Source organism: Carcharhinus amblyrhynchos, chromosome 11 (assembly GCF_965287045.1).
Source record: "Carcharhinus amblyrhynchos chromosome 11, sCarAmb.v2.hapA, whole genome shotgun sequence".
NCBI classification, from domain to species: domain Eukaryota; kingdom Metazoa; phylum Chordata; class Chondrichthyes; order Carcharhiniformes; family Carcharhinidae; genus Carcharhinus; species Carcharhinus amblyrhynchos.
The window spans coordinates 82,280,380-82,294,753 of NC_137334.1; the positions used below are offsets into that span (position 1 = coordinate 82,280,380).

The window sequence follows — 14,374 nt, forward strand, 5'->3', positions numbered from 1 at the left end:
TCAATGTGCTGACTATTAAGCCAGACCAAAGGAACTTTGGCATAAACTGAACAAGGGGGAGGCAGTGGCACAGTGGTATTGTCTGCATTAATAATCCAGAGACCCATGGTAATGTTCTGGGGACCTGGATTCAAATCCCACCACAGCAGATGGTGGGATTTGAATCAATAAAAATCTGAAATCATAATCCAATGACGACCATGAAACCATTGTTGATTGCCACAAAAATCCATCTAGTTCACTAAAGTCCTCTAAAGGAAGAAATCTGCTGTCCTTATCTGGTCTTGCCTACATGTGACCCCAGACCCACAGCAACGCAGGTAACTCTTGAATGCCTTCGCAATAAACGCTAGCTCAGCCAGTGACATCCACGTCGTATCAATGAATAAAAAACCTGACCCCATCTATCTGGCTTCTGTTGGAAGGTTCCATTGCCTACATCTTTGCATGTCTATCTAATCTAGTGAAGTCAATACCACTAGAATAATGAACTATATAGCATCGGTTTTCAACCTACTGACCTCAGTGAATGAATAGCTCTGTGGACTTTGAGTCGGGACTCTGGAACCCACGAGTCAAGATTTATTTCTCTCTCTGGTCTTTGCACTGTGAATCTTTCTTTTCTCTATCTCTCTTTTCACTACCAGAGCACAGATGCAACTGTGATTCACATATTTTGAGCTTATGCAAATAAGTTAAGCCTTTCAGTTCATCCTATCTCCAGTACACTGTGGGGTTACAAGAAATTTGGATCACAAAAACACCAAGAACATGAGGAAATATGCCACCACTTATAAAGGAGGAAACAGATCAAAGCATTGTTTTACTAAGGGACAGGCGGTGAGACAAGAAGGGAGTGCTGTTTAAATAAACACCCCTCCTGGTTGTAACAAGCTGAACATCCTTATAGCAGGATAAGGCTTCCAAATTCCGATTCGGAGATTCACACCCTATTTACAAGTCCTTTTTTCCAAGAGATATTTGGTAGTTCACAATGCAATGGCAAGGTACAATAACATTAGTTTAAAAAAATGATGGAAGGAAGGAAATACCTATTTATCCAATAACTTACAAAGTGAACGCCACTGGATACAAATTAGTTATTAACACCATTCATGTTATTTACAATTCCTTTGTTTTTAGGAGGACAGTTTTGTTTGAACAGCATTTTCCCCATAAAGTGCAATTCAGTAAATTTTTGCCTGTTAAAATTTTTTGTACTTCAAAAGGAGTAAAATCTGATTAATCCTACACAATTTTAAAAACCAAAACCATTTCCCAATTGCAACTTTTAAGAATCTTTGAGTAGTCATTCTGTAATACAGAACAGGTAGCACGTTGGCAGTGGTTATCATTGCTGCTTCAGAGTCAGGGATTCGGGTTTGATTCTGGCCTTAGGTGACTGTGTGAAGTTTGCACATTCTCTCCATGTGTGGGTTTCCTATGGGTGTTTTGGTTTCCTCTCAATCCAAAGATATGTACGTTAAGTGGATTGGCTATGCTAAATTGCCCATTAGTGTCAAAGCATGTGCAAGTTTGATTGATTAGCCATGGTAAATGTGCAGGATTAGGGGGAGAGAGCTGGGTAAGATGCTTTTTCGGAGAGTTGGTGTAGACTCAATGGACTGAGTGGCCTCCTTCTGCACTTTAGGAATTCTACATTTCTGTAATAACTTCAGTATTGCATGTCAAAATTTTTTGTCTTGCATTCTTCAGGATACTTTGCAAGAGTATCAATATAACAGGAAAACAATAATTTATACCATATGAGAAAAGTGCTAATTTGTTGGCAAGAGGACTGGAAGAGAAGTTGCTATAGAGAATGCACAAGTTGCTAGTGACTGACAGTTAACTGCCAAGCATTGTTTGAAAATTAAACCAGGCAGCTTGACCCTGACCAGTCAACGTATTTCCCTGGGGAGTGAATAGCTCTCACTTATTTTGTTTAACTGAAACCAATGCAATGTGTGTACATGTTCTATCTGTAAAGAACAAGACCCTGTATCTTAACATATGCAGCTTCCTGTGCACACAAACGTGCCACAACGGGAGCCAAACCGACAATCAACTTTGAGTAAAGTATTCTTCCTTGGAAAACCTACAAATTGTTAAAACTACAATCTGAGAGGAAATGTTGTTATATTGTTATCTGAATATTCAGGCATTATATTTAATGACTCAGAACTTATATTCAAAGCCATAACAAAATCATAAGGTGACCTCCAATAAACTGTCGTAAACATGATAAACACAATGTTGGATTTACAAAAGTGTGATGTGCCCCTTCATAGAGGTCGCACATTACATGTGGGCAAACAGGAACTTAATTCCATCACTACTTAATATTGGAGATAAGATGTTATTAGGTTTATGTATGTTAAGTGCCATTTGATCAAAACATTAATTTAGAAATTTATTTTGCACCCTTTTCTTACTAAATCTTAACTTCCTAGGAACTCACTACAATGGCTTGGGAAATTTATTGCAAGTTTCCAATCATAAAAGCTACTGCCATGTAAATGATTTCTTACGTTGCTCATCTCCTCTCCATCTGTTTATCAAATGAACAAGAGCCAAGACGCTCACAAAGTAGCAGGCCATTCAGTTCAAGTCTACGTTAGCAGCCTTTTACTTCAGCAATCCAAAAACACATTGCACTACATAGTTCAAGATTTCACTCCATTATTTAGCCACTTTAAATAATACCAGTTTCTCTGCCCGTTGAAGTGGTGGAGGCTACCTTGCTAAATATATTTAAGACACAGGTAGATAGGTTTTTGGTAGGCAAGGGGATTAAGGGTTATGGGGAGAAAGTGGGAAAGTGGAACTGAGCCACTTCAGATCAGCCATGATCTTACTGAATGGCGGGACAGGCTTGAGGGGCTAGATGGCCTACTCCTGCTCCTATTTCTTATGTTCTTATGTTCAATAATCTGCATGACAACATATTCCATGTTCCAACACTGAGAACAAATGTTTCGTCAACACTCTCCTTGCTTTCAGTGAGGATTTAAAATTGATGATCCCCTTGTTTTAGATTGTAAAAAATTGTACAATACCTTGAAAAATATTTTAATGGGCATTTTACTTGTCATCCTGCTTCTGGATTGACAATGTGTTGTCATTAATTCTGGATTTTTCTCCAGTGAGTTTTCTATTTCCTTCTTTCTCTCATTATAACTATCTTGTCAATCCTGTGCTGAACTTCAAATTTAATATGGATAACCAAAAAAAAGCACCAGTTTCCACCTACCATGAGGCAACTCCACAATTCCCATGCACTTCATCTTGCTCAACACAGCTCACACTATTCTCAGATTGGCAGGCATCAATAGATTGGATGCTGGTTGCTTGACTACCCAACTGTTAATCAGCAATTAGCTTGCTTTACATTTCAATAAAAATGTGAGCTAGGTAGGTTTTAATTAACCAATTTGTTTTAAGTGGGAACTCAAAAACCAAGCTTGGTAAACCTTTCACCGATGAAAAACACACTTTTGTTCCCTAACAAAACCAGAGTTTGTCATTGCTTTTTTGCAGTATTGTAAATATAATTGAAATGTCCTAAATTCTTGACAGATTTGTTATAAATTCTACAATGTCATTTCTCAGAATCTACTTCAGAACTTTAAATCAATTACATATACAAGAAATAAAATTATACATGGTACTGTTTGCAGTTGTGGATCAACTATTGATCAGAAGCCTGAAGATTAACAGAATGCTGAAATTGGAACATCTCACCAGATGACAATGATTCACTACAACAGTGTGTATTTGTAGGATACCTTTAATGTGTGTAATGTCCCAAGGGATTTTATCCAGTGGTAGCATGAGAATTAGAAAAGGTGTGTGTTTGGGAGGAATGATTGGAAGCCTGGGAGAAAATATGGGTTATAATTGATTTTTAAAGGCAGCAGAAACAGAGTCTTGGAAAGTAACCTTCTGGCTAAACCACAAAAATTGCTCCGTTATACTTCATAAATCTAAGTCACAATAGAGAAGATTTTGTCCTTTGATGATTATCATCCTATGTCCGCTCTTTAGGCGATAGATTGAAGTAATTTTTTCTTAGTTACAATAATGATACTCACCTTCCACTAAGAATATCTTGTTTAAGTTGCAGAAAATATTGGTACCTGGCAAAGAATAAAAATGTTTATGTCAGATCATAAGCATTTTCCACATAGGTAATGATCAATGTGTTCATATTCATCCATGATTACGTTCAGTAGATGGCTCAGATATATAAGAAATATAAATTGCAGTTAGAATGAAATCATCCAGCCCATCGTACCTGTACAAGTTGGTTAGCTCTTTTTAAGTTAAAAAAATTGATAAGAACTGGATCAATTTAAACAATAAGTGGGGCTGTTCTTAACCTTTAATATGCTAGAGTTCAATTAATAAAGCTAGTACAATGACAACCTTCAAACAAAAATGTTTCACTTTATCATTTGAACCTTGAAAATCTCCCGTAAGTTCACCCATAACATCTGGCCAGTATGAAATTTTGAATGCTATTTCATAAGTTATAACTTATAATTCTCAATATCATTTCAGAGAATCATTACTGTATTTTCATAAAGCTTTAATATCTGTCCTATAATGATCAGAGCAGAACTATATGCAAATTATAAATAGCACCAGTTTAACAAGTGATGTTTGATGTATTTGCCCTAGAAATAGTGCTCGAGGAGAGTGAATGTGGAGGAGAAAAACAGAAATCATCAGTTTTCACTTGTCAAGGATAACTCTTTCACAATTAAGTTGGAATCCTGTCCTAATAAATCCACTCAAGTATGTTCTTTACATCAGGCAGAAGCATCACTAGAAAACAATCCAGCTGTGCAGCCTGCTCCATATGCAGCCCTAAGAATACCACATGCAATACCTTAGTCGAAAGACAGCAAAACACATCAACTCCTCCTTGTACAACATATGCAGAACCACAATGATACAGCAGAGGTAGTGGCTATTTGCACATTATGCATTTAGCTCTCAGTCTCACTGGCCCACTCATTCCCCATAGCCCTGCACATTTTTCCTCTTAACCAATTATATTTTTTAAATATTGAATCCATTTCCTCTACCCTTTTAAACAGTGCATTACAGATCATAACTTTCCAAGCAGTATTTTCTCTCATGGTACTTCTGACTCTTTTGTCAGAATGGACTTCAGAACATATGGCTGTTTGCTCCTGGGAGTACTAAATTCTCCTTAGGTGCATGAAAAATAGCTTCAGAAAAGAGCATTTAGATTTCATGCAAATGTGATCAAATACAGAAAATCTTACACCGACTATTAGAAGTTCTTTTGTACCAAAGGACTTCAAAATCATTATGAAGGAACAGAATCATTAGCACTCAGTTCCTTCTCCATATTTACTGAATTATGCTTATTGCTTCTCTCACTGATTTCCTGGTAGAAAACACGCAAGACAAATGAATAAAACGCAAGTCAAATATATAGCATGGAGAATAAAAATAACTGCTCTGTTAATCAACAGAAAATGTCAGTTAAACTTAATTAAAATATCACCTCAATACAACATTTTGTTGTATTTGCACAAATTGTCTTTGTAAGAAAAATATGATTAGTACTTTTTCAGAAACTAGTAGAGAACAGCTAATAGCTACACTTAATATGTTTTGGTAAGTAGACTAAGACCACAGATTAGTCCACTTGTCAGGAATATGTTGCTATAGTATTATTACCTGTAACTAGACTTATGATCAAAGTATATTTCTTTGATCTCAATAACTTACTTTCAAGAATGTTTACAAACTTAAAACTATTGATGAATGCACAATGTAAATATTAGGTTCCTGTAGTTGAAATTCCGATCTGTACCAAATATCTGCACCATCACTAATACAGCCTATTTTCACCACCATAACATCGCTCAACTTCACCACTGCCTCAGAGGGTATGCTCCTCAAACCCCACATACAATCCATGCCTTTGCTACCACTAGACTTGATTATTCTAATACACACTTAACTAATCTCCCAAGTTCTGCCTTCTGCAAACTTGGTCATTCAAAACTCTGCTGGCCATGTCACAGAACACAGCAAATTCATTTCACCAAAGTTCTCTGTGCTCGCTGATATGCACTGGCCCCTGACAGTGCACCCCAGCTTTTTATTTAATTTCAGTACCCACCTTGTGTATTCCTCCTGTAGCTTATTGAGGTCAGTCACAAAAAATTTGACTCTAAAATTCAAGTTATATGGGGATCCTCCTACAATTAAAGAAACAGCATTTTATTCCAGAACCACATGCTTGAATTATAGATTTCCAGCAACAAAACAAACATAATGGTTTTACTTACTTTTTAGCTGCTTTCTGATAGATTTGTTTGGATCTAGCCATCGCTGTAAAACAGTAAAATAAATCACAGCCTGAAATCGAGCAAAGCAACAATTCCTACTTAATTGACTTACCTACACCTGTCAAATAATTACTTAAGGCTGTGGAAGCCAAAGAATAAATGGTTTCAATTAAAAGCACGCTGGTGGGATTTACTGCGCAAGGAGTTAGCCCGCCATTGGCTAGACCTTCCGGTCTCGCGGTTGTCAATGGGGTTTATTGTTGAATACACCCCTTGTCATCATGAAACTTTTGGCAGGGGTGTACTATTAGTGGGACCTGCAGATTCCACCGGTGTGAACGGTCAGAAAGTTCTGGCCAATATATACAAACATCATCATGAAGTACATGTTATAATGCAAAAGAGCTTCTTAATTTAAATGCTTGCAAGTAGTTTGTAGATCTTTATAGAAGTGCTTAGCTAGTGAGACAGTGTTTCTCAAGTAATTCCTTTGTCAAATGGTTCACCAGTGACCGGGCAAGGACATTAATATTTCGTGTTGAAGCATAATACATTCATCTTAATTTTTCTTCTGTTGTCTGTCTCCCTTCTCTGAAGGGTCTAAAGAATAGGAAGGAGGAAAGTGCAAAAGGACAAACTACTTACTAAGCTAGCTACTGTCTTATAAAGAAATTTCCCACCGTTTTTAATTATTCATGGGAAATGATCATCATTGGCTAGGACAGCATTGAACATCCATCCCCAATTGTCCTCAAGAAGATGGCAGTGAGCTACCTTCTCGAGTCGGGTCAGTCCACGTCTTGTAGGAACACCCACAGTACAGTAAGGAAGCCATATCCCTTAACGTGTGCAGTACAAGATTCAACTTGAAACACTATTCACATAACACATACTACTATAATGTTATTTTTCAACTACGTTTATTATTCTGCATTGAAAAAGTTCTGGTAAACTGTGGTTTAAGCTATTCAAAATATTCTACACATTTTGTAATTTGAGGGATAATTTCTCCCCAGTATATAAGCATACACACTGTTCAGCCCAAAACTGCATCATATGCTTCTAACCCTTTCTTCACAATAGTTAGATTCATCCCATAAAAGGCACTTTCAGCTACAAGTCAGTACTTCTCAAGAATTGCAATAAATAATGCTTCAACATGCCTTTTAAGAAATTTGCAGCAAATTGCTGAAACTTTGTTCAGATGATCATCATTCTTGCTTGCATTCAAGTTTCATTTTAAAGTTCCTTAAGAGTGGGCACCCCAAATAAGATCATTTATAAACACGGAAAGTAATCTGGCCAATCTTAGTTCGTTCACCCAAAGAGGTCATAACTCCACTGTAGCATCGATTATTTCTTAAATGGTTACAAAGATATGAATTAGGAGCAGGAATAGACCAATTGGTCCCTTGAGTCTGCTCCACCATTCAAAAAGATCAGGGCTGATCTAAATAACCTCAATACCACATTCATGGTTACCCCTGATAGATCCTTGATGAGCAAGGGATTGGGAAGTTATCTATCAAATTCATAAAACTGTTTCCACTGCCTTTACAGGAACAGAGCTCCAAAGACCCATAATCTCCAACAGAAAAAAATTCTCATCGGTCTTAAATTACTCAACTCCCAATTTTTAAACAGGGACACCCATTTCTAGATTTTCCTACTAGAGGAAACATCCTGTCCACATCCACCCTATCAAAATTCCTCAGGATCTTGCATGTTTCAATTGAGTCACCCTTTACTCTTCTAAACTGTCCATTAAGACCCAGGCATTAGTTTAGGAAATCTTCTCTGAACTGCTTCTTGTGCATTTACATTCTTCTATTAATATCAATGTTATACACAGTTCTCCAGATCTGGCCTCATTAAAGCCATGAATAACTGAAGCACACACTCTGATCTTTGCATCGCTGATGGAGATGGGAGAGGTTCCGGAGGATTGCGGATGTGGCTCCTACTTTCAAGGGAACAGGGGTAGCCCGGGAAATTACCGACCGGTGAGTCTGACCTCCGTGGTTGGTAAGTTGATGGAGAGGATCCTGAGGGACAAGATTTATGAGCACTTAGAGAAGTTTAGAATGATCAGGAATAGTCAGCACGGCTTTGTCAAGGGCAGGTCATGCCTTACGAGCCTAGTTGAGTTCTTTGAAAATGTGAATGAACACATTGACAAAGGAAGAGCGGTGGACGTAGTTTACATGGACTTCAGCAAGGCGTTTGATAAGGTCCCCCATGCAAGACTTCTTGAGAAGGTGAGAAGACATGGGATCCAAGGGGCTTTGGCCTTGTGGATCCAGAACTGGCTTGCCTGCAGAAGGCAGAAAGTGGTTGTGGATGGGTCTTTTTCCATTGTTTGCTGGAGCAGACGAGTGAAGGAGCAGAGAGAGCGCTAAGATTTTACCTGTTAAAAACCTGTTTAAAATAAGTCTAAAGCACTTTGTTCTTTGTAGAACTGTTTAAAGCATTTATTTATTGTATTTACTGCTTTAAGAATTCTGAGGGAGTGGTTAGAAGGCAGTTGTGGGCCAACAGCTTTAAATCAGCGCCAGGTTTAAAAGGAGGTCTGGTGTAGACAGCGGGCAGCGGAGTGAGGGGGAAGCAGAGTGAGTTATTAGGGCTTAAGATCAAAAAGAGCTTGAGGGGAAAAAGGCCAGGTGAGTTCGTTTGAAAAAACAAGGAAAAAAAAATTTTTTTCAAGACTACTACAGTGAATAATGGAGGGGCATGTGATGTGCGGTTTCTGTATGATGTGGGAACTGGTGGACCCCAGGGTCCATCCCAGTGATCATGTCTGTAGTAAGTGCAGGTTGCTGGAGGAGCTCCAGCTCAAGGTGGATGAGCTGGCCTCTGAGCTACAGTCACTGAGGCTCAACAAGGGGAGAGAGGGTGCCATTGTCAATGGGGTGCAAGTGACATCCACCCCCCCTAGACTGGCTAACTCTAAGGGTCAGGGACAAGAGGCGGCTGCTGGGAGAAGGAAGGGGGGTGAGGAGAGGAGGCCTCAGCCTCTTAATCTGCATAACAGGTTTGAGGTTCTTGCTTCCAGGCTGGACGAGAACGAGGCAGGTGAGGTTGGTGAGCAAACTGCACACGGTACAGTGATGCAGCAGGACATAGGCAAAGAGAGGGGGAAAAGGAACGTAGTAGTGATTGGGGATAGTGGGGTGAAGGGTATTGACACTGTCCTTTGTCACAATGACAAAGTGCACAGAAGGGTGTGTTGTCTGCCTGGTGCTCGGGTACAGGATGTCGCAGCTGGGCTGCAGAGGAACCTGGAGTGGGAGGGTGAGAATCTGGTCGTTGTGGTACATGTGGGTGCCGGCGACGTAAGCAAAATGCGGACTGAGGATCTGGGGAGGGAGTATGAAAAGCTGGGAATGGAATTAAAAAGTAGAACCGACAAGGTGGTCATCTCTGGGCTACTGCCTGAACCGAGTGCAGACGGGCGTAGGGTTGACAGGATTAAGGAAGTGAATGGGTGGCTCAGGGATTGGTGTGGGAGGAATGGGTTTGAATTTATGGGGCATTGGCACCAGTATTGGGGTAGGTGGGACCTGTTCGGGCGGGACGGGGTTGGTCTGAACCGTGCTGGGACCAGAGTGCTGGCGAATTGAGTAAAGAGGACTGTAGGCAGGGCTTCAAACTAATTGGGGGGGGGGGGGGGGGGCGCGCGCGCGCGAGGGTAGGTGATGTTACGAGGTCTAAAGTTAAGGAGAGGGTACAGGTAAGGGAAGAGGCCGAGGATGTCCCAATAATAGAGGGAGTAGGGGGCGTGAGTATGGTTGGTGGCGTTACGGCAAATAGGGTCCAGGTGAAGGCTGGGATGAAAGCGCTTTATCTGAATGCACGAAGCATTCGGAATAAAGTGGATGAGCTGGTGGCGCAGATCGACACAAATGAATACGATCTGGTGGCCATTACAGAGACGTGGCTGCAAGGTGACAGGGACTGGGAGCTCAATGTACAGGGCTATCAAGTGTTTAGGAAGGATAGGCAGGAGGGAAGCGGGGGGGGGTGTGGTGCGTAGCTCTGCTGATTAAGGATAGCATCACGGTGGTAGCAAGGGATGATATTGGAGCCAAGGAGCAGAACATGGAATCGTTGTGGGTGGAGATTAGGAACAGCAAAGGGAGGAAGACGCTGGTGGGTGTCATCTATAGGCCCCCGAATAATGATCTGGAGGTGGGGTGATCTGGAGGTGGGGCAGGCTGTTAACGCGCAAATAAGTGCGGCATGCAGGAATGGGACGGCCGTAGTTATGGGGGATTTCAATCTGCATATTGATTGGTCGACCCATGTTGGACGCGGAGGGCTCGAGGAGGAGTTCTTGGAATGCTGCCGGGACAGTTTCCTCGAACTGTGTGTGTTGGAGCCGACGAGGGAGAGAGCTATCTTGGATCTGGTGCTATGTAATGAGGCGGGTAGAATTAGGGAACTTGCGGTGAAGGATCCTCTTGGGGAGAGTGATCATTGTATGGTGGAGTTTCTGGTGCAGATGGAGGAGGAGAAAGTGGGTTCCCGGACACGCGTCCTTTGTTTGAATAGAGGGGAGTACGGTAGGATGAGAGAAGAATTGGCGAATGTGGACTGGGGGAGCGCGTTGGAGGGAGGGTCTGCTGAGGAGCAGTGGAGGATCTTTAAGGAGATCTTTCTTGGTGCTCAGCAGAAATTTATTCCGATGGTCAAAAAGGACCGTAGGAGGAGAGGTAATAAGCCGTGGATAACGAAGGAGGTGAAGGAAAGTGTTAAATTAAAAGCGGAGGAATTTAGAGTAGCTAAGAGTAGTGGGCGAGAAGAGGATTGGGAGAGGTTTAAATGTCAACAAAGATTGACAAAGAAGTTGGTAAAGAAGGGTAGGAGAAACTATGAAGCTGGGCTAGCCTTAATATAAAAAAGGATAGCAAGAGTTTTTATAAATATATAAAAAGGAAGAGGCTGGCTAGGGTGAACGTTGGTCCTTTAGAGGATGAGAAAGGGGACCTAGTGGTAGGGGATGGGGATATGGCTAAGGTATTGAATAACTTTTTTGTTTCTGTCTTCACGGAGGAGGACGTGAATAATTTGCCGGGTGTTAGCGATGGAAAGGTGGTAGGACTGGAGGGTCTTAATGACATTACTGTTACTAGAGAGGCAGTGCTCGACAGACTGGAGGGGCTGATTGTGGACAAGTCCCCAGGACCGGATGGAATGCATCCGAGGGTTCTGAAAGAAATGGCGGAGGTGATAGTGGATGCCTTGGTGGTTATTTTCCAGACGTCGCTGGATTCCGGGGAAGTGCCGGATGATTGGAAAACGGCTAATGTTACGCCGTTGTTTAAGAAGGGTGCCAGGCAAAAGGCGGGGAATTATAGGCCGGTTAGTTTAACGTCTGTGGTAGGTAAAATGTTAGAATCTGCCATTAAGGAGGAAATTGCAAGGCATCTTGAAGGGAATTGCTTGATAGAGCAGACGCAGCACGGTTTCATTAAAGGGAAGTCGTGTCTGACAAATTTACTGGAGTTCTATGAGGATGTGTCTAGGGCAGTGGATAGAGGAGAGCCGGTGGATGTGGTCTTTCTAGATTTTCAGAAGGCGTTTGACAAAGTACCTCACAAGAGGTTATTGCAGAAGGTCGAGGGACATGGAGTTGGGGGTAGGGTGTTAGCGTGGATAGAGGATTGGTTGTCAAATAGGAGGCAGAGAGTGGGGGTCAACGGGTGCTATTCGGATTGGCGGATGGTGACTAGTGGAGTGCCCCAGGGGTCGGTGCTGGGGCCTCAGCTTTTTACCATTTATATAGATGATCTGGAGGAGGGAACCGAGTGTAGGGTGTCGAAATTTGCTGATGACACCAAGATTGGGGGAACGGCAAATTGTGCGGAGGGTGTGGAGAGTCTGCAGAAGGATCTAGATAGGCTGGGCGAATGGGCCAGGAAATGGCAAATGGAATTTAATGTTGGCAAGTGTGAGGTGGTCCACTTTGGTAGGAATAATGGTAGGAAGGACTATTACTTACGGGGCAAAAAACTGCAGCAGGCGACGGTGCAGAGGGACCTCGGGGTCCTTGTGCATGAGTCGCAAAAACCCAGCTTGCAGGTGCAGCAGGTGGTCAGGAAGGCGAATGGGATGCTGGCCTTCATAGCGAGGGGGATTGAATATAAAAGTAGGGAGGTCTTGCTGCAGCTGTATAGGGCATTGGTGAGGCCGCAGCTGGAGTACTGTGTGCAGTTTTGGGCGCCGCACCTGCGCAAAGATATTTTGGCCTTGGAGGGAGTGCAGAGGAGGTTTACTAGGCTGATACCGGAGTTGAGGGGGTTGAGCTATGAGGAGAGGCTGAATAAACTAGGCTTGTACTCGTTAGAGTTTAGAAGAATGAGGGGAGATCTCATTGAGACGTATAAGATGATGAATGGGATGGATAGGATAGAGGTGGAGAGACTGTTCCCGCTCAAAAAAGACAGTAGGACTAGGGGGCACAGCCTCAAGATAAAGGGGGGGTGGTTTAGAACGGAGTTGAGGAGGAACTTCTTCACTCAAAGGGTGGTGAATCTCTGGAATTCTCTGCCCGTTGAAGTGGTGGAGGCTGCCTCGCTAAATATTTTTAAGACGCGGGTTGATGGGTTTTTGATAAGAGAGGGGATTAAGGGTTATGGGGAGAGGGCGGGAAAGTGGAACTGAGCCGCGACAGATCAGCCATGATCTTATTGAATGGCGGGGCAGGCTCGAAGGGCTAGATGGCCTACTCCTGCTCCTATTTCTTATGTTCTTTTTCTGCATGGAGGTCGGTCACCAGTGGAGTGCCCCAGGGATCTGTTCTAGGACCCTTGCTGTTTGTCATTTTCATAAATGACCTGGATGAGGAAGTGGAGGGATGGGTTAGTAAGTTTGTTGATGATACGAAGGTTGGTGGTGTTGTGGATAGTCTGGAGGGACGTCAGAAGTTGCAGCGTGACAGATGCAAGACTGGGCGGAGAAGTGGCAGATGGACTTCAACGTGGATAAATGTGTAGTGGTCCATTTTGGCAGGACCAACGGGATGCAGGAGTACAATATCAAGGGTAGGAGTCTTAGCTGGATTAAGAGCAGAAGGATCTTGGGGTCTGGGTCCACAGGACTCTTAAATCGGCCTCACAGGTGGAGGACGTGGTCAAGAAGGCATATGGTGTACTGGCTTTCATTAATCGAGGGATTGAGTTTAGGAGTCGGGAGGTAATGCTGCAACTTTATAGGACCCTTGTCAGACCCCACTTGGAGTACCGTGCGCAATTCTGTTCGCCTCACTACAGGAAGGATGTGGAAGCTATTGAGACGGTTCAGAGGAGATTTACAAGGATGTTGCCTGGATTGGGGGGGCATGCCTTATGAAGATAGGTTGAGGGAGCTAGGTCTGTTCTCCCTGGAGAGACGAAGGTTGAGAGGCGACCTGATAGAGGTTTATAAAATGTAGAGAGGAATGGATTCTCGGAGGATATTTCCCAGGGCTGAAATGGTCGCTACGAGAGGTTTAGGGTGCTGGGAAGCAAGTACAGGAGATGTTAGGGGAAAGTTTTTCACTCAGACGGTGGTGAGTGAGTGAGTGGAATGGGCTGCCGTCAGTGGTGGTAGAGGTGAACTCGCTGGGGTCTTTTAAAACATTTCTGGATGAGTATATGGGATCTAATGGCATTGGAAGTTACAGATAGTTCTACGGCTTGCTAGGTATAGATGTGATCGGCGCAACTTGTAGGCCGAAGGGCCTGTTTGTGCTGTAGTGTTCTATGTTCTACAACCTCCCTAACTCTTGTATTCAAATCCCCTCACAATAAATGACACCATTCTATTATTTGCTGTACCTGAATATTAGTCTTTTTGCGAGTCAAGCACTAGGACACCCAGATCATACTGCACCCCAGAGCTCTGCAATCACTCACCATTTCAATAAATGTTTCTTTTCTGTCCCAAAATGGACAATTTCACATTTTCCCACATTATACGCCATTTGCAGGATCTTTGCCCACTCACTTCACATACACCTTTTTGTTGCCTCTATGTCCTCTTCACAACTTACTTTCCTA

General features: G+C 42.5%; 1 protein-coding gene across 4 annotated transcripts in view; it reads right to left on the minus strand.

Annotated features, from left to right (window-relative positions):
- The window catches only part of ptpn4a (protein tyrosine phosphatase non-receptor type 4a), a 307,923-nt gene that overhangs the window by 145,760 nt on the left and 147,789 nt on the right, over positions 1-14,374 (minus strand). For all 4 annotated transcript variants that reach the window (XM_080199483.1, XM_080199485.1, XM_080199482.1 and 1 more), the window contains 3 exons: positions 6,336-6,378; positions 6,167-6,245; positions 4,095-4,139 (listed from right to left, as the gene is read on the minus strand). In XM_080199483.1, the coding sequence (XP_080055609.1) occupies positions 4,095-4,139; positions 6,167-6,245; positions 6,336-6,378 (167 nt within the window). The remainder of the gene's footprint in view (positions 1-4,094; positions 4,140-6,166; positions 6,246-6,335; positions 6,379-14,374) is intronic.